General features: G+C 38.2%; 1 protein-coding gene across 4 annotated transcripts in view; it reads right to left on the bottom strand.

Moving 5' to 3' along the window:
* The window catches only part of LOC114080723 (dedicator of cytokinesis protein 8), a 220,863-nt gene that overhangs the window by 173,621 nt on the left and 21,273 nt on the right, over window positions 1–25,969 (bottom strand). For 2 of the 4 annotated variants that reach the window (XM_034636531.2, XM_034636533.2), the window contains exon 2: window positions 3,035–3,137. The exons of 1 other annotated variant lie outside the window; for it this stretch is intronic. In XM_034636531.2, coding sequence (XP_034492422.2) covers window positions 3,035–3,137 — 103 coding nt within the window. Of the gene's footprint in view, window positions 1–1,729; window positions 1,785–3,034; window positions 3,138–25,969 lie in introns of those variants that run through there. One more of the 4 variants, XM_034636532.2, reaches the window with a different exon arrangement.

Raw genomic sequence — 25,969 nt, 5'->3', positions numbered from 1 at the left:
CGAGATCAAAAAGCCTTTCAGAGCTGAAACCATTTCCTACATATCTCTTTTAATTCTTCCACAGTGCCTCTATAGTGCCAAATATATAAGACAGTAATATTAGTCACTATTTACTCAGAGTCTATATTGACCCTCTTGTAGGCAGCATTAGTATGCCAATTTTGCAAAAGAGGAATGCAAAACCTTCAGAGAAGTTAAGTAACCTGTCTAAAATTATATAACAAATAAGTGGCAATAATCCTTCACTCCAGGCCTGTCTTGACACCAAACTCTTCACTCTTGCAAAACTGCACCATACCATCAACAGACTTGTCATTGATTGAGTTTTAAATAACCTGACCTTTGATTAAATATTTTAAAAAACCAAACAACTATTTGTATCAGTATGGAGGTTGCTGAAACGGTGGTTAGATAAATAAAGGTAAGACCAACAAAGGTCCAATGTACTTGGTCTTGTTTATTCATTTGGCCAAAATAATACAATAAATAGTTTAAGAACATTTTTTTCTGAAGCTGCTGCAGGAGGAGTATTTCAATAATAAACCCCTCCTTTGCCTTGAAACAAATGAATTATGCTAAAATACTCCATTATATTTCTATGAAAAGAATAGTTTTTAAGGTAAAAGGAAATCACCATGTAAGTTGATAATTTCTTCTGGGGAACCTTCACTCTAGAAGATGATTTGAGGAAAACTACAACCACGGTACTCTCACATTATAACACGATAGCAGGTAAACATTAGAAGATGGGCTCTCCTAAGCAGACCATTCATAAATATATATATATACACACACACACACACACATAGGGCTGCTAGACAGTTGGGAAAAGAGACTTATAAAACTTAATTGGAATAACCAGGAACAACATATTTCAATATATTTTAAGAAATATGCATGTATAAACAGAACCAGGATTAAATGATGACAACTATAGAAACACATGCTTCTTGAATAGTTTTACCATCTTGCTTATTTTTACTACTTTCTTAAGATCTCCTCTTAAAAAATAGGTAGCTAAGCCACGTGTGAAATTCCTAGCTACTGAAGTAATTATCAAAATTCACTTTTGTCCAAACTGTGTGATGCAGCAAACTATTAAAAGAATATGTGCAAATATTAAGCAATTTTTTCTTGTAACTTAACATTTTTTTGAAAGAATTCATTCTGCAAAAATTTAAGCCTGCAGCATAGAAGTTAACAGTGGCATGGAGACAAGGGGTTAAGGCTTGTTAAATAACTTCCTTAAAGTCTCTTAATAGTGATGTTCATACTATTTCCCAAGACAGCTACTACAGAAAGCCACAGACTCAATTTACAAAAAGGCAAAGCACCAAAGCTCCCTACATTGTTTAAGATTTAAGAGTGTATTCACTTTTTCATTAAATTTTGCAGTTTGGAATACAACCCGACTCACAAATCTTTAAAATTGGGAAGGGGATTTTAATTAAATATACATTAGCACCAATTAAACCAAGAAGCACATGGAATTTAGGTACAAAGTTCACTTAACATGCACTTGGACAGTGTATGCTTGATGTGCATTTATTATAATCTGCAATTTTGAAACAGAGCTGAAAAGTACAAATAAAAGGGGCAATTTAGCAAGCCACTGAGTTCCTAAATAGATTTTTTTTTAAAGAAATGTCATAGTACCACTATTTCATTAATGACACAACACACAAATTACCCTTCTGAAATAACCACAAATCACTCCAATAAAACATACCTTTAAGGGACACACAGTTACACGGCGTGTAAATTGTTACAGGAGACAAAATGGCGGCTACAGGAAATGCAGTGGAAGGTTACAACATTTCTAAGAGCAGAAGTGGTTTTGAAGTAATAAGTAGAAACAAAAAAATAACCTAACCTCCTCAAGATAACCACTAGAACCAGCCAGAAAGAGCTGCTGTGCTCTGTGTGAGGAAGTGAACGCAGAGAGGGCTGGAGACCTCTCACAAAGGAAGTGAATGTCTAAATCTGGTTTTACAAACCATCTCATTTAAGTCAGATGTGTCTCACCTGGCACATATCTGGCTTTTAGTCCTCAAATAATATTTTATATATCTATATGTATATATCTATATACTCAACAATTGGTGTGAATATAAAAATGTAGGTCATCTTCGACTAGAAAGGGGGAATGTGTTTTAAAAATAAAGCTTTGTACATACTGTAAGATTTTAATTGTATGAAATTCTAGATAGGGCAACATTAGAACCACAGAGGCAGATCAGTGGTTGCTTCAGTAGGGGCTCTGGGGGCTGGGGGCTGGGGGCTGAGAGAGGAGACTGAATGGGCATGATTTAAGTAGAGGTTAAATGACTATAAATTGCCCAAATTTATCAAATTTTTACACCTAGAATGGGCAATTTTTATTGTATGTAAATTATACTTCCAAGAAAATGATTTTATAAAACAAAGATTTTTTTACTTGGGCTGAAATTTTCAGATTTTTGAATAGATTTTTTTTCCCCATCAAAAGCATCCTACTAATGATGGTTCAGTTTCCAGGTTAGCCCTTCTGCTCAAATACGAACTACCATTTGGGTGAAATTGAGTAGCCTGGAAGCCCTCTAAGTTGACAGGTGTCAGAATCAGAGTCCCTCTGGGTCCTATTTACCCTCTAAGCCCCGACTGGCTCAGGGAGAGAGGAATATTATGTCAAAAAGCAGACAGAGCCGGGCGCAGCGGCACATGCCTGTAATCCCAGGGCTTGGGAGGCTGAGGCAATAGCATCGCAGGTTCAAAGCCAACCTCAACAACTTAGTGAGCAGTTAGTAACTTAGCAAGGCTCTGTCTCAAAATAAAACATAAAAAGGGCTGGGGATGTGGCTCAGTGGTTAAGTGCCCCTGGATTCAATCCCTGGTACAAAAAAAAAAAAAAAAAAAAGCAGGCAGCTTTATGAACTGGTGGATGGAGAATGTTATGTGGCAGTGAGAAGACCTAAAGCCAATCAGGAAGCAAACACATTGGCTGGACACTTCTGCACTTGACCATTTGCTAAGCAAACCTGGAACCCATACTTACTAGTTGAAGAGAGGGGAAGCCAGATGTACTTATGCTCTGTCGATGGTACTGGCCAAGGTTTGGTGGGAGGGTAAACTGTTTCCTTATTTCTGCTGAAGAATACCTTGAATTAAAATAGAAAAATCTAAATGAAGTGATCATTTTTTAAAAATCATAATAATTATAGGTGCAATCTCTGATATCATGTTATAAAATGTGTCTTGGCTGGGTAATAGTCAGAACTGTCTTAAATTACCCTTGGTCACTATTAAAGGACATTGTAGTTTTGTCTGATAATATATACCCTTGAGAAGTTCTCAGGGGCCAGGATGCCTGCAATTATGGCTACTGCCCAGGACTGACTGCAAAAGGAAGAATTCGAGACCTAAGAGAAAGATACAGGGCATTTGATTCCTTCTTTCCTGCCATTCAGAGGGGTTAGCTCTATATGAGGATGTCTGATCTCTGACTAGAATCCTTTAAACCCTGGTTTCCATTTTGTTCTAGACATTCTCATTCAAGCAGCTGAACCTGTTGGGTTGGTTGCTTGCTATACCAGAGAACTGTTATAGGAATCCTCCTACCTCCCTGCAAGCACTTTAGATGCGACTTGTAATTCCTAAGGACTGTATTTTTTCCAAACTGCTCCTATCCTTTGCATCACTCATATTGACATTGCTGACTCTTCAGCCAATGCCTCTGGTAGTCAGGAACCACAAATAGGACAGAGTTGTTCTACATTATCTACCTAGACCAGCTGGCACAGACTACAGGCCAGTGACCCCTGTTTACAAACAGGTTGACTTCTGGGCACTTGTTTGTCAGTCATTTGTTTGGAACTAGGACCACATTGTCTTATGATATCATTATGTGGGTAGTTAGATTCTCAGGTTAGTTCACAAAAAGTACAATGAGGGCCAAAGCATACGATATTTATATCACTACTAAATATTACAAGAAACTAGCGCCAATTACTAAGGATCAAATGAGGCCATATATTTGAAACGCACTTGTGTATCCCAAACAGGCAGATATAAATTTTCAATATAATATTTACTGAGATATAAATAAAACTTATTATATTTCTCCATGATAATGTGTAGGGCATAATTTCTATGTACTTGCATGGTAAGGTTTCTGACATGGTCTGCTTGCTCCCAGTCTTGTGATAGGCTGAGAAAGGCAAGAAACCCAGATTCTGGCCCTACTTTTGGCATCCATTCTCCATCCACAAGAGCATCCCAATTTCCTTTCAAAATGCCCACTCATGTTGTGTGCTGCCCAGGTAAAAACACAAACAGAAAAGGGTGGGTACCTAACCCAAGGCAGGGCCATCATGCCTCCTTCCCAGGGTTCTGAATGATGAATGGATGCGAGAACAGGAGAAAATGGGAGAATGTGGAGCATATGGTGATTTCTCACATTATGATGTCAAGGACTTTGAAACCCCAGAGGAGGTTACAGCAGCCAGCATGAACTGCACTCCTTAATTTCTCATAGCATATTTTTATTTAAGTTTCAAAGTGTATGTAAAAATACTAATATTAGGAGTAAGTACTCCATTAGCCATCAGGGTAATGCAAATCAAATCATAAAGACATGCCATTTCATGATCACCAGGATGGCTATAACAAAAAACATGGGCAATAACCAACTGGGGTACTTACACATTGTCGGTGCAAATGTAAAAGTGGCGCAAGTATTTTGGGAAAAAAACCTGGCAGTTCCTCAAAAAGTTAAACATACAGTTTCCATATATCCAATCAATTTCACTCCCAGGTTTATACCCAAGAGAAATGAAAATGTACTTCCACACAAAAACTTAAACATGAACATTCGTGGCAGCAGTACTCACATCAGCCCCAAAGTGGAAACAACAATAACATCCATCAACTGAGAAATGGATAAATTAAAAGTAATATTACAATGCAACTTAACGATGTAAAAATAAAAAAAGGAATGAAGTACTCATACACACCACAACACGGATAAACCCTGAAAACATTATCCTATGTGAAACAAGCTAAACCAAAAGGCCACATATTGTATGATTTCTTATATGAAATGCCAAGGATAGGAAAATCTATAGAGGTAGACAATAGATTAGTAATTGCATAGGGTTGGGGGCACTATAGAGGAAAGGACAGTGACTTCTAATGGGTATAAGATTTCTTTTTAGACCAAAAATGTTCTAAAATTGACCACGGTGATGGATAAATAACTCCATGAACATATTAAAATCATTGAGCTGTATACATTAAATGGGTGAACTCTGCAGTGTGAATTATATCTCCATAAAGTAGATAGATATACGTTGCATGTGTGTATAAGTATTCCAGCAAGAAAAAGCAAAACATTGTCAAATCAAGTGTGTCAACTAGGAATGAAGGAAAATTTCAGATTTTGTCACTAAGTGCTTAATAGACTGATTCTAATTGTAAGCTGGATAGCTGCCAATTTTTTAAAAATCAGATCCGATGGCTGTCCAAAGCAAAAGTTCTGACTCTCATAAACATCGTATCTTGGGCTTGGCATCATCAGAACTCTAACCACCTCTGCAATCAATTTATTTACTTGAGAAGATAAACATACCTCACAGAGGGCCAAGATAACCAAGCAAAGGCCCCTGCCTGACCTTTTCTAACCTTCAAGATGACCTTTTCCACAGACAAGAACGACTTCTCCAGGGACTTCTGCCTCCAGGTTCTTCCCCAAGACCTCTCAAATAGAATGTTCCTGTTTCATGGCCACCCTAAACCCTTCCTTTAATAGACCAGAGTGGTCTGTCTAAAGTGGGACTGTCAGAAAATGTTCAGGAAAGCAAATGACACCGGAGAGGATCAATGAGGCAGGGGGAACAAATTCTTGCTTCCAATATGAAGCAAAACCTATTGTTTCACATGAAGGCTCCATCATTTTATATCTGTCATAAAATTAGAATATTTCTACTCTCTAGTCCTTCTTATCTAGGGTCAACTGGCATTTCAGCTCCAATCTGTCACGTAAGAGTTTCCTAATTCAGTGTTACGAGATTGATCTTCTCTGACATTTCAGGTCTGACTCTACACTAAGCACTGATCCTATTTCCTACCCACACAGAATCAGTATTCAAAAAGGCAGTTAAGCCTGTCACTTTGAAACTGTCAAATACGGAGGCAAATCATCCTTATAATGAAAATAGTGAGTCATCCCACACACACACAAAAAAATTGTTTCATATCCCTTAAAGATCTTTTTTAAAAACAAGTTTTTAGTTGTCAATGAATCTTTATTTTATTTATTTATATGTGGTGCTGAAAATTGAATCCAGTGCTTCACACGTACTAGGCAAGCATCTTACCATCTAGCTACAAACCCAACCCCTCCCTTCAAGATCATGAAAATAAAATTTCTCTTGTGACGTCCTCCACAGATATTAAACTAGCAGAAATAGGCTGGAATAATAAAATTCCTCATTGGTCAAGTAGTAGAGAAACCAGCATGTCCCAGATCCCCAGAGGGGTTGTTTATTGGTTCAGTGTCTCTGGAAGGTAATACTGTAATATGCAAAAAGCTATAAAACTGCCATTACTTTTTTAAAAAAAATCTAACCAGCTCACTTTGGAGAATATATCCTCTGGAATTAATGCAAAGAAAAATATAATTTGAGCAGAAATGAACATAAGAACTCTATTTATATGATAGCAAATAACTGAAAACAACCCAAAATTCCAATGCTAGGGAGACCACTGACAGAGCAAATAATAGCGAGAAACACAAAAGATACTATTTTTCCATATAAAATGACAAAAATATGAATTAGGTTGACCTATGGAGAATGCATATAAGATTAGTTACAGGTAAAAAAAATATGAGGAACAGAATACAAGCACATTACAATAAACAGATCTCCTGCACAAACTATGGAGTTATGTCCCAATAAACCCATCATAATTTGAGAATGTTGTAAGTCCAAAACACATTTAATTCATCTAACCTACTGAACACCACAGCTTGGTGACAGACCAAGTGTGTATCTATTAAAGTGTCTCACTTGTTCCCCTTCTGATCATGTGACTGGCTTTGAGCTGCAGCTCACTGCCCAGAAAGGAGAAAGCATCCTACTGCATTAGCCTGGGGGGGGGGGGGGAATCAAAATTTAAAATGGAAAGTATAGTTTCTATGGAACCTAACTGAAAAGTTACATGTGCATATTAAACATTTACCAAAATTGACCCCATGTTGAATCACAAACCAAGTCTCAAGAAATTCCTTCTTTTTACCATAGTAAAAAAAAAAAAAAATCACAGTCAGGGTCCCTCGGTATATAGAAATATACCAAAGGATCAGAATTCCTTTCAGTAGCCATATAAAGGGAGCTTATATTACTACCTCATGCAGTTCTTCCTCCTGTGAAATTGCTTAAGTTCAGAATTTGTTTAAAAATGCAATGATATAAAATAGCACACAGGCAGGGTATGTTACTTGGAATTTTAAAAAGTTATATAAATGTCAGTTATTAAGTTTACTAATATGGAACTTCAGTCTCAAAAGAACACGTAGCATCCCAGGGTCCAAATCAACACTGTTCACTCCTCCTTTGGTCCTAATGAAGGGGAATATGCCTACACAGAAAAGAGCAGAGCAAGAGCAAGCGCTCACACAAAGAAGGGTTTATTTCCCTCTTCATTTGATTCTTAGACTGAATTTGACATGTCCAAGATAAACTTCATAATTCTAGATTTACACCATGATAATATTCCCTTAATGAGCTGAGACACCATAATTCTAAAACCTCAAAATAGTTTATAAATATTATCTTCACAAAGTTTACTGGAAGGGTGCCTTGGGGTTTGTTTAACATGTCAATATCCATAATGGGGAGTAAGTATGGTGGTGAGCGACTCACAGCAGCGAATAGGGAAAGAAGCTGTACATTTTTATTCAGAGCAACAGGTAATTGTGATATTCAACTGGGACTAAGATCCAGTGAACTAATCATAGACTAGAGCTTGCACTATTTGCATCAAACCATTGGCTGCTTAACAAAGAGTGCAGATTCCTGGCCTCTATCCCAGTTCTTAATTAGCATCTCCTGTGGTGTGGCCTGGAAAACTGCATTTTAAGGCAACAATCCCAGGTGATTTTTTGTAATTAAAAATGCCCAATATTTACTTAAACTGCAAATCTGTGAGAGAATGGTTGGGTTCATTCATACATTCATTAAACATTAAGAGCACAAAAAGTACCAGGCCCTTCACCAAGTGCTGGGGATTGAAGTTGAAGTAGATGCTACTCTTGCCTGTATGAAACTCAGTGTAATGCATGGTGGGAAGAGAGAAAAACCTGTATGTAATATCCAGACATGGGTATAGGTAAAAGCTATTTTTTTTTTTTTTTGCGCAACACCAGATACTCATATCTACCAGCAGACAGATAATTGGTTAATTATAATACAATAAGTATCATAACATAGTATTATAATATAGGAATGTGCACGGTTCCTTGTGAGCAAACAGGAGGGAGTTACTGATTCAGACATGGAATGCTTAGGACATTTCTGGGATGAGGAAACTTTTCAATCAGATTTTGGAAAGGAAAAAAAAAGTAGAAGGAGGACTGATGGAAAAGAAAACAATGCATTTCAAACTTTTTTTTTTTTTTAACCAATGACATCTAGACATCAGGTTTCCTCATTCCTACTTCAAGTATTTTAACTGTCATGCTGCCCATTTCTTTATAATGCATACCCCTAGAAGAGCAAAGAAGAGTGAAAAGTCAGGGGCACAGTCCTGAGGCTTGCCTTTCACCAGCTGTTTGAGTTCTAGTCCATTAGTTAGCAAGGCTGGGTCTCACTTTTATTCCATGTAAACATAAGGGGTTGGACTATCTGATCTCCTGGGCATCTTGCCAGCTGTCACTGGCAAAGATGTGCAAGAATCTCCAAGTGGAACAATCAGAACCACAACCCACACTAGCAGCTGTGCTAGGAAGACATGTGGCCCCAGAGGGCTTCTCTCTGGCTTTCAACCCTGAAAGAAAGTTATTTCACTACGTGTTGGTTTACTCAGCAGCCAAGTGTGGGAAGGATTTTTAAAGTGATTCAAGGAACAACCGTATCTCTAAGTATTTTAAGAGGTTTGGGGGACACTTTTCCTGAATGTGGCATGCTTTAAGTAGTAAAAAGGAGAGGAGTAAAGTAAAGTAACAACTGACTATAAAACCCAACAAACACAAAGTGTAAAGTGAGAGACAGTCATAAGTAATAGTGATAGACATTTGTGGGTGGTATATAAATGGATGTACCCACGCACGGTTAACTAAACCTTGCAAATAGCTATTGTTTGGGGGAATGGAAATGATTTGCTCCAAATAAACAGTGAAAGAATGTTAACCTCAAATCTCCTGAATTGCAAGTTTAGGGTAATGTAGCATTAAAAAAAAAATCAAGGTTTAAAAATGTGTTGTATGTGGAAAGACTGGCTCTGAAGGGTGTCAATATCAAAGGGTTGGATCATAGTACACAGTGTGAGTAAGGTGTGCACACACAGGGCTGGCTCCAGAGTGAGTGGTTCCTGGAGCCTACTTTGTAAAAGTCTAAATATATATATGTATACGTTTACATATCAATTCACATATATCCATATCTGTGTGTGTGTGTGTGTGTGTGTGTGTGTGTGTGTGTGTGTGTAAGTAGAGTCTGGAATGAATTCCTCAAAGTTCTTTAGTCCAAGACCTCATAATGGATTATTTCAGGTTTAGAGTTCCTCATAGTTTCCATCTCTTCTTAAACAAATACACCATAAATGTACAACTTCTATAAAGCTGATTGAACAAATGGAAACATGACTAGAGTTTTCCCCTTATGAACAAGTTGTGAAACTCCAGTTTCTTCCTCACAGGAAAGTCCCAAAATCCTTTCACCTGGAAAATTCCTCTGAAGAAAGAGAGACATTTATTAGATGCATTAAGTGTCTGAGGGGTCCAGTAGCAATCTTAGAGCAGAAGGATGACTCAGTGTCCTCAGCGTCTCTTTAAGACATTTCCTCCCCCCAGCCTGTATGTAGCATCATATAAGTGAGTTCCCTCCTGGCATAATCTCCACATACTGATAAAACAGCATAATCACCTAAAAAAACACTTGTAAAGGTTGGGTGTTTTTTGTTTGTAGCTGCTTTGATTAAAAAAAACAAAACAACAACAACAACAACAACAACAACAAAAAAAATGTGTATGTGGGGGAGCGGTGGTTTCCAGAAAAGCAAGTTAAGACACAAAGCTGCAGATCTAACATATGTAAACTGAAGTCCCAAAAGAGAAGGAGGAACAAAAGTAACATCTGAAGAAATATTATTCATTAAAACATCAAATATGCAAATTCATGAGCTCAACACCCCCATCAGAATCAACAGAGAAGAAATCAAATCTACACACATTATAGCAAAATTGTTGAAAGTCAAAGAGTAAGAATTTAAAAACATTCGGGGAAAAGACATTAACCTCAAAGTGTAATGGTAACACTGATCATCGACTTCTCAATCAAAAAAGTGAAATCCAAAAAACAAATGCAATGATATTTTCAAAGCACTGACAGAAAAAAATACCAATCTAGAATTTTCTACCCAGTGAATATATCCTTCATAAGTAAAGAAGAAATAAAGACTTGGCCATACAAACAAAAACAGAGAATTTAATACTAACAGAGCCATATTAAAAGAATATTAAGAATTATTAAGAATATTTAATATTTAATATTAAGAATATTTGAGTTCTAGTCCACTAGTTAGCAAGGCTGGGTCTTACTTTTGGACAGAAGATAAATTATCCCAGATGGAAGCACAGAAATTCTGAAAGCAATAAAGTACACCAAAGGGGTAAACCCAAATGATAACAGCTGTATGCTTAGAAATATAAAAATGATGACAATGTGGAGTTTGAAATACACAAAAAGATATAAATTTAAAATATAATCTTCTACATATGCATATAGGCTAAATCGACTTTTATAAAACTGGATAAAGCATCAAAATAAAATACCAAGAGAGAAAAACTGTATGTAATATCCAAACATAGGTATAGGTAAAAGCTATTTTATTTTTGCACAACACCAGAACCTCATATCTACAAAGTGCTCTATCAATAAGCTATGCCCCCAACCTGTAGGGTATTCTATTTTTATTCTAGTACGTAATATGTTTTGCATTTCCAAATGTAGAAGTATGAACAAGAACACTGTAAAATGTTTTTCTCCTACTCTTGTCTGCCAGCTATACAGTTCCCTTCCCATCAACAATCCCGGTAATAATTAGCTGGTACACAAGCAAATACATTTATAGAATCTTTCTCCCATTTAGAGAGAATGGGCACATAGTATTTGAAATTATTCTATGCTGCAGTGTCACCACTAGTTCCTTTTTTATTACAGAAGAGTCTTCCATTATATGCTACAATTTGTTTAACCTTTTCCTAGCGACTTGCAATTTGCGTTTTTCATGAGGGCTTTCAGTGGCCTCACGCTTGTGTTTTTGTTTCCACAGCTGCCTACATGTTCTGTTACACAGGTGAGCAATACTTTTTAGTCTTTTTTTACATGCGACTTTCCACCAGCACAAATTGCGCCCAGAGAGTGCAAATTGGTGCCACCACTCTGTAAAATCATATGAAGATTCCTCAGAAAACTTGGAATGGAACCACCATTTGACCCAGTTATTCTACTCCATGGCATATACCCAAAGGACTTAGAATCAGTGTCATATTAATGATGACACAGCCACATAGATGTTTATAGCAGCTCAATTCACAATAGCTAAGCTATGGAACCAACTTAGGTGCCTTTCAACAGATGAATGGATAAAGAAAACATGGTATAGATACACAATGGAATATTACTCAGCCATAAAGAAGAATGAAATTATGGCATTTGCCAGTAAATGAATGGATCTGGAGACTATCATGCTAAGTGAAATAAGCCAATCCCAAAAAATCAAAGGTCCAACGTTCTTTCCGATATGGGAACGCTAACACACAATAACGTGGGGAGGGAGGGAAGAATGAAGTTCACTGGATTAGACAAAGGGGAATGAAGGGAAGGGAGGGGGATGAAAATAGGAAACACAGTAGAATGAATGGGACGTAACTTTCCTACGTTTTTATAAGAATACAGAAGCATGATAACTCCACATCATATACAATCACAAGAATGGGAAGTTATACTCCAAGTATGTATAATATATCAAAATACATTCTACTGTCATGTATATCTAAAAAAGAACAAATTAAAAAAAAAAACAAATAGTGTTCAGAAATAAGTGCATAGGTTAGTTCACACATACATAAATACCTTTGTGGAATAAAGTCCTAGAATTGGAATTGCTAAAACTGGGTAAAGCATCAAAAGAAAATAGCAAGAGAGAAAAACTGTATGTAATATTGCTAGGTCAAAGGTCTTGTATATTTGTCCTTCTTAGTAGTTTACCAATTTTCCTTAGGAGCAATATAAGAGAATGTATAAAACAATTTCATCAGATTAAAGAAGTTGATGAACTAATTGGTTATTCTGCCTATTGTTATCTGTAACTATCTTCAAGAGTCAAAATCTGTCACCCATCTCCCTAGTAACCTTCCATCTAGACTACCAAAATGGCTTTATGAGCTGCCCACAATGGAGAGGTTGTAATCCGTGGTGTTAGAACAAACCCACACAGCCTAGCTAAAAACAACAGAACCACCCTCTCACTCGCACGAGCACAAAAGGCCGCTCATTTACTTTGACTCTGACTCCTCTTTGAAGGGTTTCAACTCTGAGGAAAACCCAGGTAACACAAGCTCTGGATAGGCCAGTCACACATCTTCTTGAAAGCAGCTCCTGAACCATCCATGAATTTGTGGGATGAAATTCTGCCAGCTGCATAGAATAAAACTAGGAATACTTCTGGCCTAGTTTTATAAAGAACATTCCAATTATTGGGATTGTGGAAGGTTGACAAGTCTTTCAAGGAAAACAGAAAAGGATGCTACTGTTTCCTGAGTGTTTACATTATGCTGAGCCCAGTGTAGAGCACACGGTGAGCATGTCACTGAATCCATCCAGCGACAAACCAGGTTTATCACCTCCATTCAACAGATGCAGACCTGGGGGCTGGAAATGTCTAGACTGAGGATTTGAAGCCAAGTCTGCCTGACTCCAAAAACCATGCTTCACTAGGCTTGTTACACAAGCTTCAGATTTGCATTTAAATCTAAGCACACTCTTCAAAAGCATATGGAAGGAAAGCTTATTCACAGTTACACAAAAGAGGTAGGGAGTTTTTTCTCTTCTCTTTCCTCTTTCCAAAATATTTGTTCTGTGGTTGCCATAATTTATGACAGAAATTACACACACACACACACACACATTTTAATCTACCATGAGAGTACGTTAAAAGTCTCTGGAGGGTTCCTTTCATCATTGTTTGGTTTCTAAGTTCTCCTGGAGTTTCAAAATACAACATATTCTCTACATATTTAGAACCCTTGTACCCACTTCTAAATCAATTAAACTTAACATATGTTGTTCGATGATATTGATTAAAGACATCTTTTTTTTTCTTTCTCACTCTGATCTGGGTTTTACCCAAGTTATTTGTCTCAGCATGACCAGCTTCCCAGCCAGTTTAGAGGTCTCAGGTTCTGCATTTATGAAACGCTCTACAATGGGACTGTTTTCAGAGTAGGGACATAGCAGCATCTCTGTGTGACTTGGGTGGCTTCATAAAGACCTGAGAGCCCTCCGAACTCTGCTATTTAAAATGACTGAGCTGTAATGTACACACACTTTTTACCTCAAGAGGAAGTGGAACAATTAGTCCTTCCTTTTCTGTGAGTTTGCTTTGTTAAACTGTAGAACTTACTGAGGTAGCTGAGAGAGAATTTTTTTAATTGATTTTATTTTTTAAAATACACAACAGCGGAGTGCATTACAATGCATTACACTTCCAGAGCACAATTTTTCATATCTTTGTATATAAAGTATGTTCACACCAATTCGTGTCTTCATACTTGTACTCTGTTTTTTTTTTTGCATTACAATTCTTTTATTACACATATACAGCACAATTTTTCATATCTCTGGTTGTGTATAAAGTATGTTGACACCCAATTCGTGTCTTCATACATGTACTTTGGATAATGATGTCCATCACATTCCAAGAGAGAGAGAATTTTTTTTTTTTTTAGAAAAAAATAATTCTTGAACATAGGCTCAGCCTGTGACAGACAAAGACAGTAAGTTGAAGACAATAAGGTAATTTTTGTCTTATCCTCATACACATTCTCAATTGTGATGGTTCTCAAAACGTGGTACCTAGACCAGCAACATCTGCAAATTATCAGACTTTACTCCAGATGGGGATGGGGCCCATCTATCTTTTTTGTTTTTTTTTTTTTGGGGGGGGGGTACTGTTGATTGAACAAAGGAGCATTTTATCAAAGCTACATCCCCAAGCCTTTTTATTTTTATTTTCTTTTAAGACAGATTCTCGCTAAGTTGCTGAGGCTGAGCTTGATCTTGCAATCCTCTTGCCTTGTCCTCTGAGGTTACTGGAATTATAGGTGTGCATCACTGTGCCTGTTCTAGCAATCTATTTTAACGAGTCTTCCAGAAGATTCTGATTGGCACTCAAGTTTGAGAACCACTGATTTTTTGCTAGCAGACAAATATCATTTCTGCCTGCTAGCCCCCTTTCCCTTTCCCCATCTCCCCTCAATGACTTAGGACTTAGTCATCCTTCCTCAGCCTAAATGACCCTGCCTAGCAAGTTAATTGGAAGATTAAGATTCTAACAGTCATCCAATTAATGATGCCTGTATTTCCTACTTAGCTGGATTTAACTGTCAATATACCCCCACCCAATCGCTTCCTCCATTCCCTTCTGTCCTAGTCCCAAACTACTTCCATCTTTCCTCAAAATTTATTTTAGCTTGTCGAATGGGAACAAAGAAACTGCATCCTTCCCAAGTTTTAAAGCTACTAATTATTAACTATTGTTTACTTTAGGAAAAAGCTCTGAGGTGAGGTGGAGTCTGAAGTTAGGAAGGTGAATATTTGGAATGACAGAGAGCAAGGTTAGGAAATTTAAAACATGAAGAGAAATTCTTATTTGATTATAGGCATGAGCCACAGCGCCCAGCCCTTAGGAATCTTATATTCAGTGTGCATTGATGCCTGTGCTTCTGCCACCATTATTTTGTGTTAAGCATTGCCCTAACCAGTGATCCTTTAAGCTCAGAGTGGTTCATGACAGCAGATGCTAGAGGCAAGTAGAGGTGGAGATGGTGGAAACAAGGGAAAATTGCTGGGGAAGGAGAGGTACCCAGATGGAACCCAGCTAATCAAGTTTAGTCATTTACAGAGCACAGGAAATCACCCTTAGGCTTCAGAGTTTTATATCTTGATGGGTTCCAGGAATCATGCACAGTGTGTAAAGGCAAGTCTATACTCATAACAGCTCTCCATGGAATCAGTAATATCCCCATTTTACAGACAAAGATACTAAAGCAGGGAAGAACTGGGAGACCAGATGATGTTCTGAAACAGAACCTGGCTGACTTACAGAACTGAGTCTTCCTCTCCCAGGATTTTTGCCTGGATAGGCATATTTATGCTCACTCAGGTTCAGCGCTCATCCTCTGCCAGAAGCAAGGCCTAGGCTTCTGCCAACATTTTCCAGGAAGCCATTATGTCCTTTATCATTTCTGGAAATATTATTTCCTGCTGGGCTTAGAAAGAGCCTCATTCTTGTGTTCTATCTACAACCTGCCAAGAAAATCCTAATGCTGTATCCTTAATAAAATTTCCATCAGGATGTGAAAATGAGTTCTTTAGTTATCCCTTACTGAAGTGTCGGTCATGTTAGTGTGATATATATGTGGAAGTAAAAATCCTTCAATCACTTGTTAATAAATGAGAGTACATTCTGTGCACTAAATATTCACGGTGACAGCATTATGTATTGGTTTCGTTTCTTGCAGCACTTGGGATTGAACCCAGGGATACTTTAACACTCAGCAATGTCCCCAGCCCTTCTCATTTTATTTTGAGCCAAGGTCTCTAAATTGCTGAGGATGGCCTAGAACTTGTAATCCTCCTCCCCCAGCCTCAGTGAGTTGCTGGGATTATAGGCATGGGCTGCCGCATATGGTAGGGTATTTGTTTTGGTGAGATTGTGAGGCCTGAGTTATGAACCAATAAGTTATTTTAAGTCAAGAATCCTAGCTAACACCAATTCTCTAATGTTTTTGGAAAGGGGTATATTATCTAGTATTTTTCCTCATATGTAACATTTGAGTAATGCTATACTTATTTTATTAAAGAATAGCAAAATTGATATTGATGGGTATCTATTAATTTAGTACTGATAAATGATAAGTGACTAGAGGACATGAATGGTATACACACGTGTGTGTGTGTGTGTGTGTGGGTGTGTACTTTTTTCAAGAAACATGGCAAATATGAAGATTATATATAAATTTATTTCTTTCTGTACTAATTGATTCACCCAATATTACCCACCTTAAAACAGTCAAAAGAATTTCAGAATCTTTAGAAGGACGACCTAAAGACATTCTGTTGAGACTCCCAGAAAATTATTCAAGATACTGATAATTGGGAACATATATGACTGATAATCTTATGTTTTCCTTTTTCTGCATTCTTTCTTTTTGTTTTCCTTCCTTTTTCAGAGAACTTAAAGTCAAGACCTGCTATTCAAGTTAAGATTAAATCAGGAAGGCTAACTTTAGCAGATATTGAACACCTGCCTTTCTGTCTCTGTCCTGGAATTCTTTTTCCTCCAGCAGTGATGCTAAAACTTTAGCATCAGAAGAATCAACTAGGGAGCTGGTCAGCCATGAAGATTTCTCGGCCCTACCTCTAATGATTTGGATTCATTGGTCAGAGCACAGCCAGAATCCGTATTTTAACAACCCCGGGAGTTCAGATGCATTTTATCTAACCACATTCAGAGAACAAGCAAAGACTTCCTTGCAAACTCAACACCAATGGAAAACCTGATTGAGAAATCTACCTTACCATTAAACCAACTTCAAAATTCCAGGCAATGATGCATACTTGGTGCTCACTTGGATGGAAGTCGGAGAAGAATGCATGCCAATGTGGTTCTGTCTGTAATTTCCCACTTCCTCCACCAGGGAAAAGATTTGTCCATAATGCAGCAAGGTCAAGATTCCCAGGAAGCCCTAAGTAAAGCCTCACCATTATGTAAACAAGTTTTAATTAAAAAAAATTAAGAATGAGAAAAGAGAAAGGAAGTAAGAAGGAAGAAGGAAGAGAAGGACTTTTATATGAAAAATAAAAGAGACATAATACTGCTCATTTATAAGTGGGATGAAGTAGAATGTAACTGCTAAATGATTACTGGGTTTGCTTCAGAAAGCATGCACTCAGCTCAGCCAAACACACTGGCCAATAACCAAATAGTAAGAGTTGGGAAATACTCATTTTCTGGCCTAATTTTCTCTGAAGAATCCATGGACTTTTACAAAGTTGGTCTTTTTCAGAAATCTTAATCTATATAAAATCGTGGAATGGAATTATCTCTCTCAAAGCCATCTTGTTTACCTAATTCTTCTTCAGCCACTGGTGCACCCACCAAGAGTTTGCAATTCTGCTTAGGTTGGGCTTACTACATTAAGAATGCAATATGTTGATATCATGGTTCCTATTAAACTGCTCTCCTATGTGGTTCCCAAATATTAAACCCAAAAAGAAAAACACTTTCCTAAAAGTAGCATCCCCCCCTTTTTAAAAATCTTCAATGAGGCAGTAACACTTAGCTTTAGCTTTTAGCAGTTCTAGAATACTTTGTTTTAAAAAGCTTCTTGCATTTGAACACATCTCAAAATCTTGGGCACACCCTCTTTCCTAATGCGTAAGCAGATATTGAACACCTGCCTTTCTGTGGTTATGATCCCAGAGGATGGTCAAATGCTTTTGCTTCAGGTAACTGTGTATTACACAGGCTAAGATGAGGTTAATCCATGGCAATTAATAATAACGCAATTTTAGAAAAGAAAAACCCAAATCCAGTTTCTGAAATGAAGCTATAACACCAGTCAAAGAGGCTGGGTGGTGGGTGCAAAGCCAGTATCTGCACAGCTCTTGCTCTGGTGGCCCTTTTGGCCCACGGCACCGTGCTCCCCACAGGCAGGCAGTTGAACATGTCTCCAGCTTTGTCAGTTTCTTGTATCAACATAACTTCTAGGGTCTTATGAAATCTCACCTTCCCATTCCAGAGCCTCACTTCCAATGAAGTATGCAAGAAAAGTCAACAAATGCTCAAAGAGGCTAGGGACTGTTTAAAGCTAACAAGCCTTGCAAATGGTAAAACTGGGATGAGAACTGAGGTCTCTTAATGCTCAGGAAAGTAGACTGTGTCTTTTTCCTTTAAAAGGCTGCTTTAAGTGGGTACAATATACAGAAATCTGTGAATCATGATTTAAAGTGGACAGAAATGCCTGATCAGCTGTAATTTCTATGCAAATTAACATACAAAACACAACATAAAAACATAACATACATAACATAAAAAACGTACAGCAAGTGATTAATGATTAGTTAAATGAGAGACCAATCTACAAACTAAAACCTATTACAGTGTTAGGTCACTACATGAGATTAATATATTCCACCTAATCTCTTACAGGGACACTGAAGAAATGAAGCTCAGACCACCCTGTGGGACTTACAGAGCTGAGGAAGATAATCGGTCCCCACAAAAAGCAATGGTGGGAATAGGGATTCAGTTATCTTCCAGGAGGGATGGAGAGCAAAAAGGATAAAATTAGCTTTTTAAGGCTGGTCTCAGAGAAAAAGATATTTTGAACCAAACCTTGTTCAAGGACAGAATAAAGCCCCTTGTGTTTTGGGTCACCCTAAAACCAACTTCACTCATTTACTAGTTTTCCTTAGATTAGGAAGTTAAAACTCATGTTCATAACAAAGCCATGTAAATGTATGCAAGAACATATATACAGACATTCTTTTTAAAAATAAGCAAATGTAACAAGAAATTATCTTCAGTGTCCTCATTTTATCTTACATAGTAATCATTTTCCAAGGAATGAAAACCATAATTAAAATCCTGCTTTATGATCTGCTAATTGTGTGATCTTCGATAAGTGAGTTGGCTCAGCTAAATAGATGGTAGGGTGGAGGCTGAGGATATAGCTCTGTTGGTAGAGTGCTTGCCTCACATGCATAAGGCCCTGGGTACAATCCACAGCACCACAAAAAAGACTATGGTGTGGGCAGAGACCTGAAGACACTCAGGAGGCAGTAAGCAAACTATGCAAGCAGCAGAAGCTATGAATGAGCAGAGCCATGAGCATGAAGGACGTCAGCAGGTTTGGCAGTGGAGGAAGGAGGAACAGGTAGAGACGCCCCGCCCCCCTCAGTCCCAAACCTGTCATGCTGTAAGAACAGCCCTGGTGCTGAGGGTCTGATGGCTAAGTAGCTTCCTGTTCTTACTTTTTGATATATCCTTAAAATAATTCACCACTATCTGAGTTCACCTGAGTGTAATTATAATCCTTATAACCTGGAAAAACCTAGTATCATCCCTACTATTCCTACAATTAAGAAAGTGAGTCCCACTCAATAGTGCCTTCATTCTAAGTGGGGCTGCCCTAATTAGATCATTTAATCCTCACAGCTCTGTGAGGTAGGTATTATTATCTCCACTTTATAAAGGAAACTGAGGCCAAGAAAGGTTAAGAAATTTGCACAAGACTTTACTAGTAGGCACAGAAAAGGAAGGAGACAGAGATAGCCCTAATGAAAAACTTTATCACCCGGAACATCTCAGAAAGCTTCTAGAGGAGTTAAGTTTCTGGTATTTTCTTTCCCCAGGAGTTTAGCAATGTAAGCTCAGCATGTGAAGGCTTAACCAAGACAGGACTTTAAACTTTACCCCAACTCCTTAAAAAAAAAAACAACCAAAAACAGGTTTTGGCCTGTTGCTGACACTATGAACCCAGCTCCAATATTATTAAACCTTTCATGGATAAGTGGTCCTGGAACACACTCCAAAAACAATCCAAATGGCCATATTAGCAATGGGCAAAAAAATTTAAGAGCCATAGTGAAAGATTGGTTTTTCATGAGCTATCATGTGCTTTTTGTGTACATCTTTTCTCTCTTTGTGTTATGGTGAGGAATAAATCTCAAGCATGAGAAAGTAAAGCCCTTTCTGATGTATTTCCTCTTTTTGGTAAAAATCATGCTTCCATTACCACACAATAAAAAACACATTTGACACCTCCCCAAATTTCCCTGTGCCCCCTTTTTCTGTCTTTCAAAATTGAAGCCCTTTAAAATCTGTTAAAGCTCCAAATAGTTTCCTTGGATGTGGGACAGGGAGGGAAGAAGAGACACCTGATACAGAAATTTTATTCAAGGTCTTATTCCAGATCTTTCCTTATATGATTTTAACAATCACTCTCCATCCCTGGACTCCTCTCTCCTTTCTATAAACTTGTTCTACTTACTCCCATAAGAAAAGAAAACCTTCCCTTCACCTTGCCTTCAGGGGGCAGTGACCTGCCTCAACCTCCCACTGCTCCCTTCTCCTGACCACTAGGCATCTGCTCCCTTCACTTTGTCTCCCTCCTGAACCAACATTCTCAGGCTTCCATTTTCCCCCCTCTGCAAAAGCTGATCTCGAGATAGTCACTGACCCTGGACAGCCAGTGACCTCTTGCCAGTCTTGTTCCAACTTGATCTTTCTGCTGCATCAGATGCTGTTGACCTTCTCCACCTTAAGGGAACTCCTTCCTGGGAATATGCATCTACAAAACTCTGCTATTTGATTCCAGTTCTTCAATAGGATATCCTCCCTTTTAGGCCCCTTAATTGTTGGGTTTTTTTTAAACACTAGTACTTGAAGATATTTGGGGATTAGCCTGGAAGGTTCCAGGTAAGAAAATCTTGTTCCTAAGAAATGGGAAGTGTTAAAGAAAGAAAATAAAAATAAAAAAGAAGTTGTGGGAGGGGAAGTCAGTATTATGTGGTATTCAAGGATCATGTTTTGATGAGGCTACTGTGAATGTTTTCTGTCAATTTATTATTGTAATTTTATTTTAGAAGAAATTAGTGCCTTTAGTTGTTTCATTTCTTCAAGGAACAACGTCAAAGCTACCGAGATCAAAACCACCCCTTTTGGTCATTTAGCTCACATGGAAAAATTTTCCCTAAAGAATGCAGAAAGGAATTTCTATAAAGCAATTAATTTATCCTCTTTCGCTTGAGTGAAAATAGTCGCACATGAGCCTTGGCCATTTCCTGTCAGTTTAATAATAAACAACCCATCCCTCTCTTGCCCTCACATCTTGAGCCCCACATGCTCCTAACAATAGGGTAAATGCTTATGCCAGGACATAAGGACAACTGAAAAGATCCTTAGCATATGGAATATAGATGAGGAGTTCAGATAGCTATAAGACATGGCTCCTTCTTACCAAGCCTGTGTTCTAAAACGAGGGAAGGGCTCTTGGGCCAACTGCAATTTTATAGAGCTTTCAGACTGTTATGAATTGTCTAGATGCATAATTAAAAGTAATTGTATATCCTTTCAAGGGCCAACTATGGCCTGGCAGATGTGAAACGCTCTGACCAAGTAGGAACAGGGAAGAAAGGCTCAATATCGTATATTAAATTTTTGAAAGGAAATTTATTGAGGCTGTCAGAGTAGTGCTGACAGTATATAAAACATCACTGGCTTTTCTCTTCTCATTTACCTTTGTGGAGTAATAGTCTGTAGTCAGAGGCAGGCTAAGCCTTGGATGGTGACTTGTCTTTACTGCTTCACAGAGTTTATGGTCTGGCAGGAGAACTCAGCATGGCAAATTGGGGGTGATGGGAATGCTCTTGGGCAGGCAGTTCTGTCTCCAAAAGTCACGCCATAGGGTTCTCTTTGGACCTGAAAGGTTGACAGTTCTTGATATCAACCCTCAATTTTGGGAAACTTCACAGCTGCCTCTACCTTCACTACATCCTCTGTGGTCCTAGGTAAAAGAAGCATTTACTGCAGCAACATCAGTTACAAAGACAATGAATGCAAAAGGAGAAATAAGAAGGGAAGATAGTGGGCTCATGGTGGCAGGGCAAGGAGTGACCACCCTGTGGCCCAACTATGAGGGAGGCAATTATCATTCTATAAACATGCACTGGGTTTGAGCCTCACTTCCCTCTGTCACCCAGAAATAATAGCACTATCATGCCACAAATGTCCAGCCATAAGATTATAATGGTCCTGGGAAGTACTAATTTTCCAGAATCCACAGATAGCACCCTGTATTTGGTAACAACATTATCTCAGTAAAAACACAACCCAATCTGTGAGCGATAACCCACTAAGTACTTATGAGTCACAAACCAGTTCATGTTGAAGGACAAATCAGTAGAAGTCTAGTTTTGAAGGTGGCTGGGAGAAAAGACCAAAGACAGGTACCGATAAAACCCCTGGAGACCATATGTGGATGGGCATCCCAGAACATGCTGGAGGTGGGTGGGCAGGAGCAGGAAGTGGAGAATCTAAAGGCAACTTCGTTTATGTCACAATTTTCCCCAGACCTCGATTGTTGAATCAGATAAAAGAAGGAAAGAAATAAAAAAGAGCACACAACATAGGTGAATGGCATTTCTTTGAAAGGAAGAAAGGTAAACATGACCAAGTAAAACCAGAAGCAAGTCAGGCCACATGATGGAAAGTTCAGTGTTGGAGGTTAAGGAGTGATAATCTGTTTTCTCTAAAAGGCACAGACCAAGGAGAAACAGACTCAGCAAGAGATCTGAGTCCTTCTGTTGCTCTGGGGACACAAGCCTAGGGTGGGAGGTGAATGTGGCAGAAGGTGCCTTTGCAATGACAGTATTCACAGGAAAGTCACCCTAAATGAGGCTCTCGACTCCTCCAAGTGACTGGAATCTCTGTATTGTACTTATAAGATTCTTTTTCTTGAACATATTGAAGTTTCAACACAAAATTTGCATAGCTTGTTTATTCAACTTTTTTTTTAACTTAAAGAAGATCATATAAGAACTTTTTGACACAATATGAATTCACGTGGTGAAACAGAATTAGAAGTATTTTTTAAAATTTATAAACAATGATATTGTCAACAGAATCTAGCCTGGAAATATTTATTTCCCCAGAGACTGTCAGGCTTTTGAAAGAAAGATTTCTGTGCCATAATATACTTTGAATATTTTTAAAATGAGAAATGGATGCCACAGAAAATTTGCTGTCAAAAATACCCTTTCAGCTAATAGATAGGCAAATGCAAGTAAATTCTGCCAGCTTGTTAATTGATCACATTTGATTAGTTTATGAGATGTGAAAGTACTGAAGAGATATAAAACAGCAATTTATCTATTTTTCCTGCTGACCTTAAAGATACATTGAAAAACAAATAGCAAATTCAAAAAAATAGTATGATAAATAAGAAGACACTTTTTCTATATTTAAGATGTGAATAACAATTTATATAGAACTATACCTTGGCTGTGAGAAATGTCAAAAGGAAAATATACAGGTCATTTAAAACCCTTTAAATACTTTATATTCAATATTTGTAATTCACAGGTGTTTTTAGTGCTCATTAAGGAATGCTAAATTTAATACTCATCTAAAAATAATGTTAATCTCATTTTTTTTTCCTGACATACCACTCTTTATCTAACTTTCCTGGGCTTGGTGGAGATCTTATTGAACTGGAAAATTAGCTAAAAATTACGTGCCCACTGTCTAATTCAACAGTACGACCACTTAGGGAATGAAATCATTTTACAGATATATTTTAAAGTTTTCAAACATGTATTTGACATTCTTTCTACCACAAGGAATAATCCTTTAAATACTCTTATGTTTTATTTCTCCACTTCTCCTGCATTTATCAGATAAAAAGTAGGTCAAAGGAAACATTCTTGGGATGCCCTTTATAGTTATTTTTGTTTGCTTATCTAAATTGCCTGAATATTTATCTCAAAGTCCCACTTGGTCACTTGGTCTAGTGAATATTAATTTCTGCATCTTAGTGCTACCCAACAATTGGTTTGCAGCTTTACTCATCAATGACCTGGAATTGTGTGAGGATAAGAGAGAGTTGGGGAGGTGCTTGGTACCTAACGGAGAAAATATATCCAGGTATTAGCTTCTTCATTTACTTGCAGCAATACAGCAAATGAAGCCAGCCTATGACAGTGTAGGGTAGGAGTCAACCTCACTGGGGTCTGTTGAGAGAACCCTTCCATTTTTTCATTGCCAAAATGTGGAATTATTTCATCATTAGAGATTTAGTCTGAATTCTTTAAGAGCCACTTACCAAAAAAGCAGATATATTGGCAGGTTAAATAACCCAGGCTGTTTGCTGAGGACAGCGCACAGCAGTGTAGACAGCTCACAGAGTATGAAGCCTTATAGGCCTGGGACCTGACATCAGGAGCCAGCAAAGCAAGGTGGGTGAGCCAGAAGGATAAACTCACTTGGTGTGGACAAAACAAGAGGTCAGCATTTAGAAAACCCAGGTGTCCTGTTTGTTCCAGAACTCTGTCCTGCCTCTGGGGAGTCCTACCATCAAGCACCTGCCCCAAGAACTTGGTGAAATAGCATTCTTCAAAATGCACTGGCCCATCTGTCATGGTCAACCACAGATGGAACTGGGAGGAAAACACCAATAGGGCCTTAAGTGGTTACAGTGGGAAGCACCTCCAATAATATTGAGTTTCAACCTCCACAATGGGGAACAGATTTTAGATTTGAGGAGTGTGATGGGATTCTAGACCTAGGGAGAACTGGCACATTCACTAGTCTATTAATTCTTTTAATAAATATTTGTTAAACCTCTATTATGTGCTAGGTATTGTACTAGTCTCTAAAAATTTAAAGATGAACAAATCCTACCCTATTAAAGTTTATGGTCCACTAGGGCAAGGAGGGAGGATATTAAATAAGCAATCACATGAATGAAGAGTTACAAATGAGAGTTGGGGATGGAGTTTAATAATAGAGTACCCAGCTAGCATGCATGAATCCTTTGGTTCAATCCCCAGCATTGGGGAAGAAGAGGAAAGAGTTCTGGTTATAAAAGAGGGAAAAATCTGATTTATTCAACTTGGATCTGAGATCATTTACTGGGTGGGATATGACCAGCTTCTTGGAATGTAATAGAATATAAATGCATTGGAAATAGTACAAGTTGAGTATGGTTTCTAAAACTTCTGTGTGTGTGTGTGTGTTTGAGAGAGAGGGACGGGGAGGGAGAGAGAAGGAGAAAGAGGAGTGGGGGGAGAAGGTTGTAAAAATGTATTTCTGGGCTGGGGATATAGCTCAGTTGGTAGAGTGCTTGCCTTGCATGTACAAGGCCCTGAGTTCAATCCCCAGCAACACACACACACACACAACACACACACAAATATGTATTTCCTTCCTATAGATTCTGGTGAAAAGCTTTGAAAGCTAATATTAAAGACCAAGGTTCCAAGATTGTCTTTGAGGATGAGGATGATGGAGTTGTAGAGAGAAGGAAGACTGTGGGCCAAGAGTCCCTTCCATCGACATCCTCTCTAGAGGGCAGGGTGAGAAACACAGGTGGGTGTGTCAGAGTCCTCTAGATTCAGGCCAGGAGAAATACAGAACAACCTCCACACAACACATGCTCCATTTCATCTAAAGTTACTTGAATGGGAATGTTAAGAAGAAGAGAAAATGTGGCTCTGGAGTAGAGGACACAGCAGTGGACAAACTGGGGCACCTGGGAAGTTGGAGATTAAACAGAACATGTGTGTCATGGTTTAGACACGAGGTGCCGCCCAACAGCTCATGTGTGAGACAATGCAAGAACATTCAGAGGGGAAATGATTGGGCTGTGAGAGCCTTAACCCAATCAGTGAATTAATCCCCCCTGATGGGATTAACTGGGTGGTAA

This window comes from Marmota flaviventris, chromosome 13, assembly GCF_047511675.1.
Source record: "Marmota flaviventris isolate mMarFla1 chromosome 13, mMarFla1.hap1, whole genome shotgun sequence".
NCBI lineage: Eukaryota > Metazoa > Chordata > Mammalia > Rodentia > Sciuridae > Marmota > Marmota flaviventris.
The sequence above is the reverse complement of the archived record's forward strand: the minus strand, read 5'-3'. Positions and strand labels throughout refer to the sequence as shown.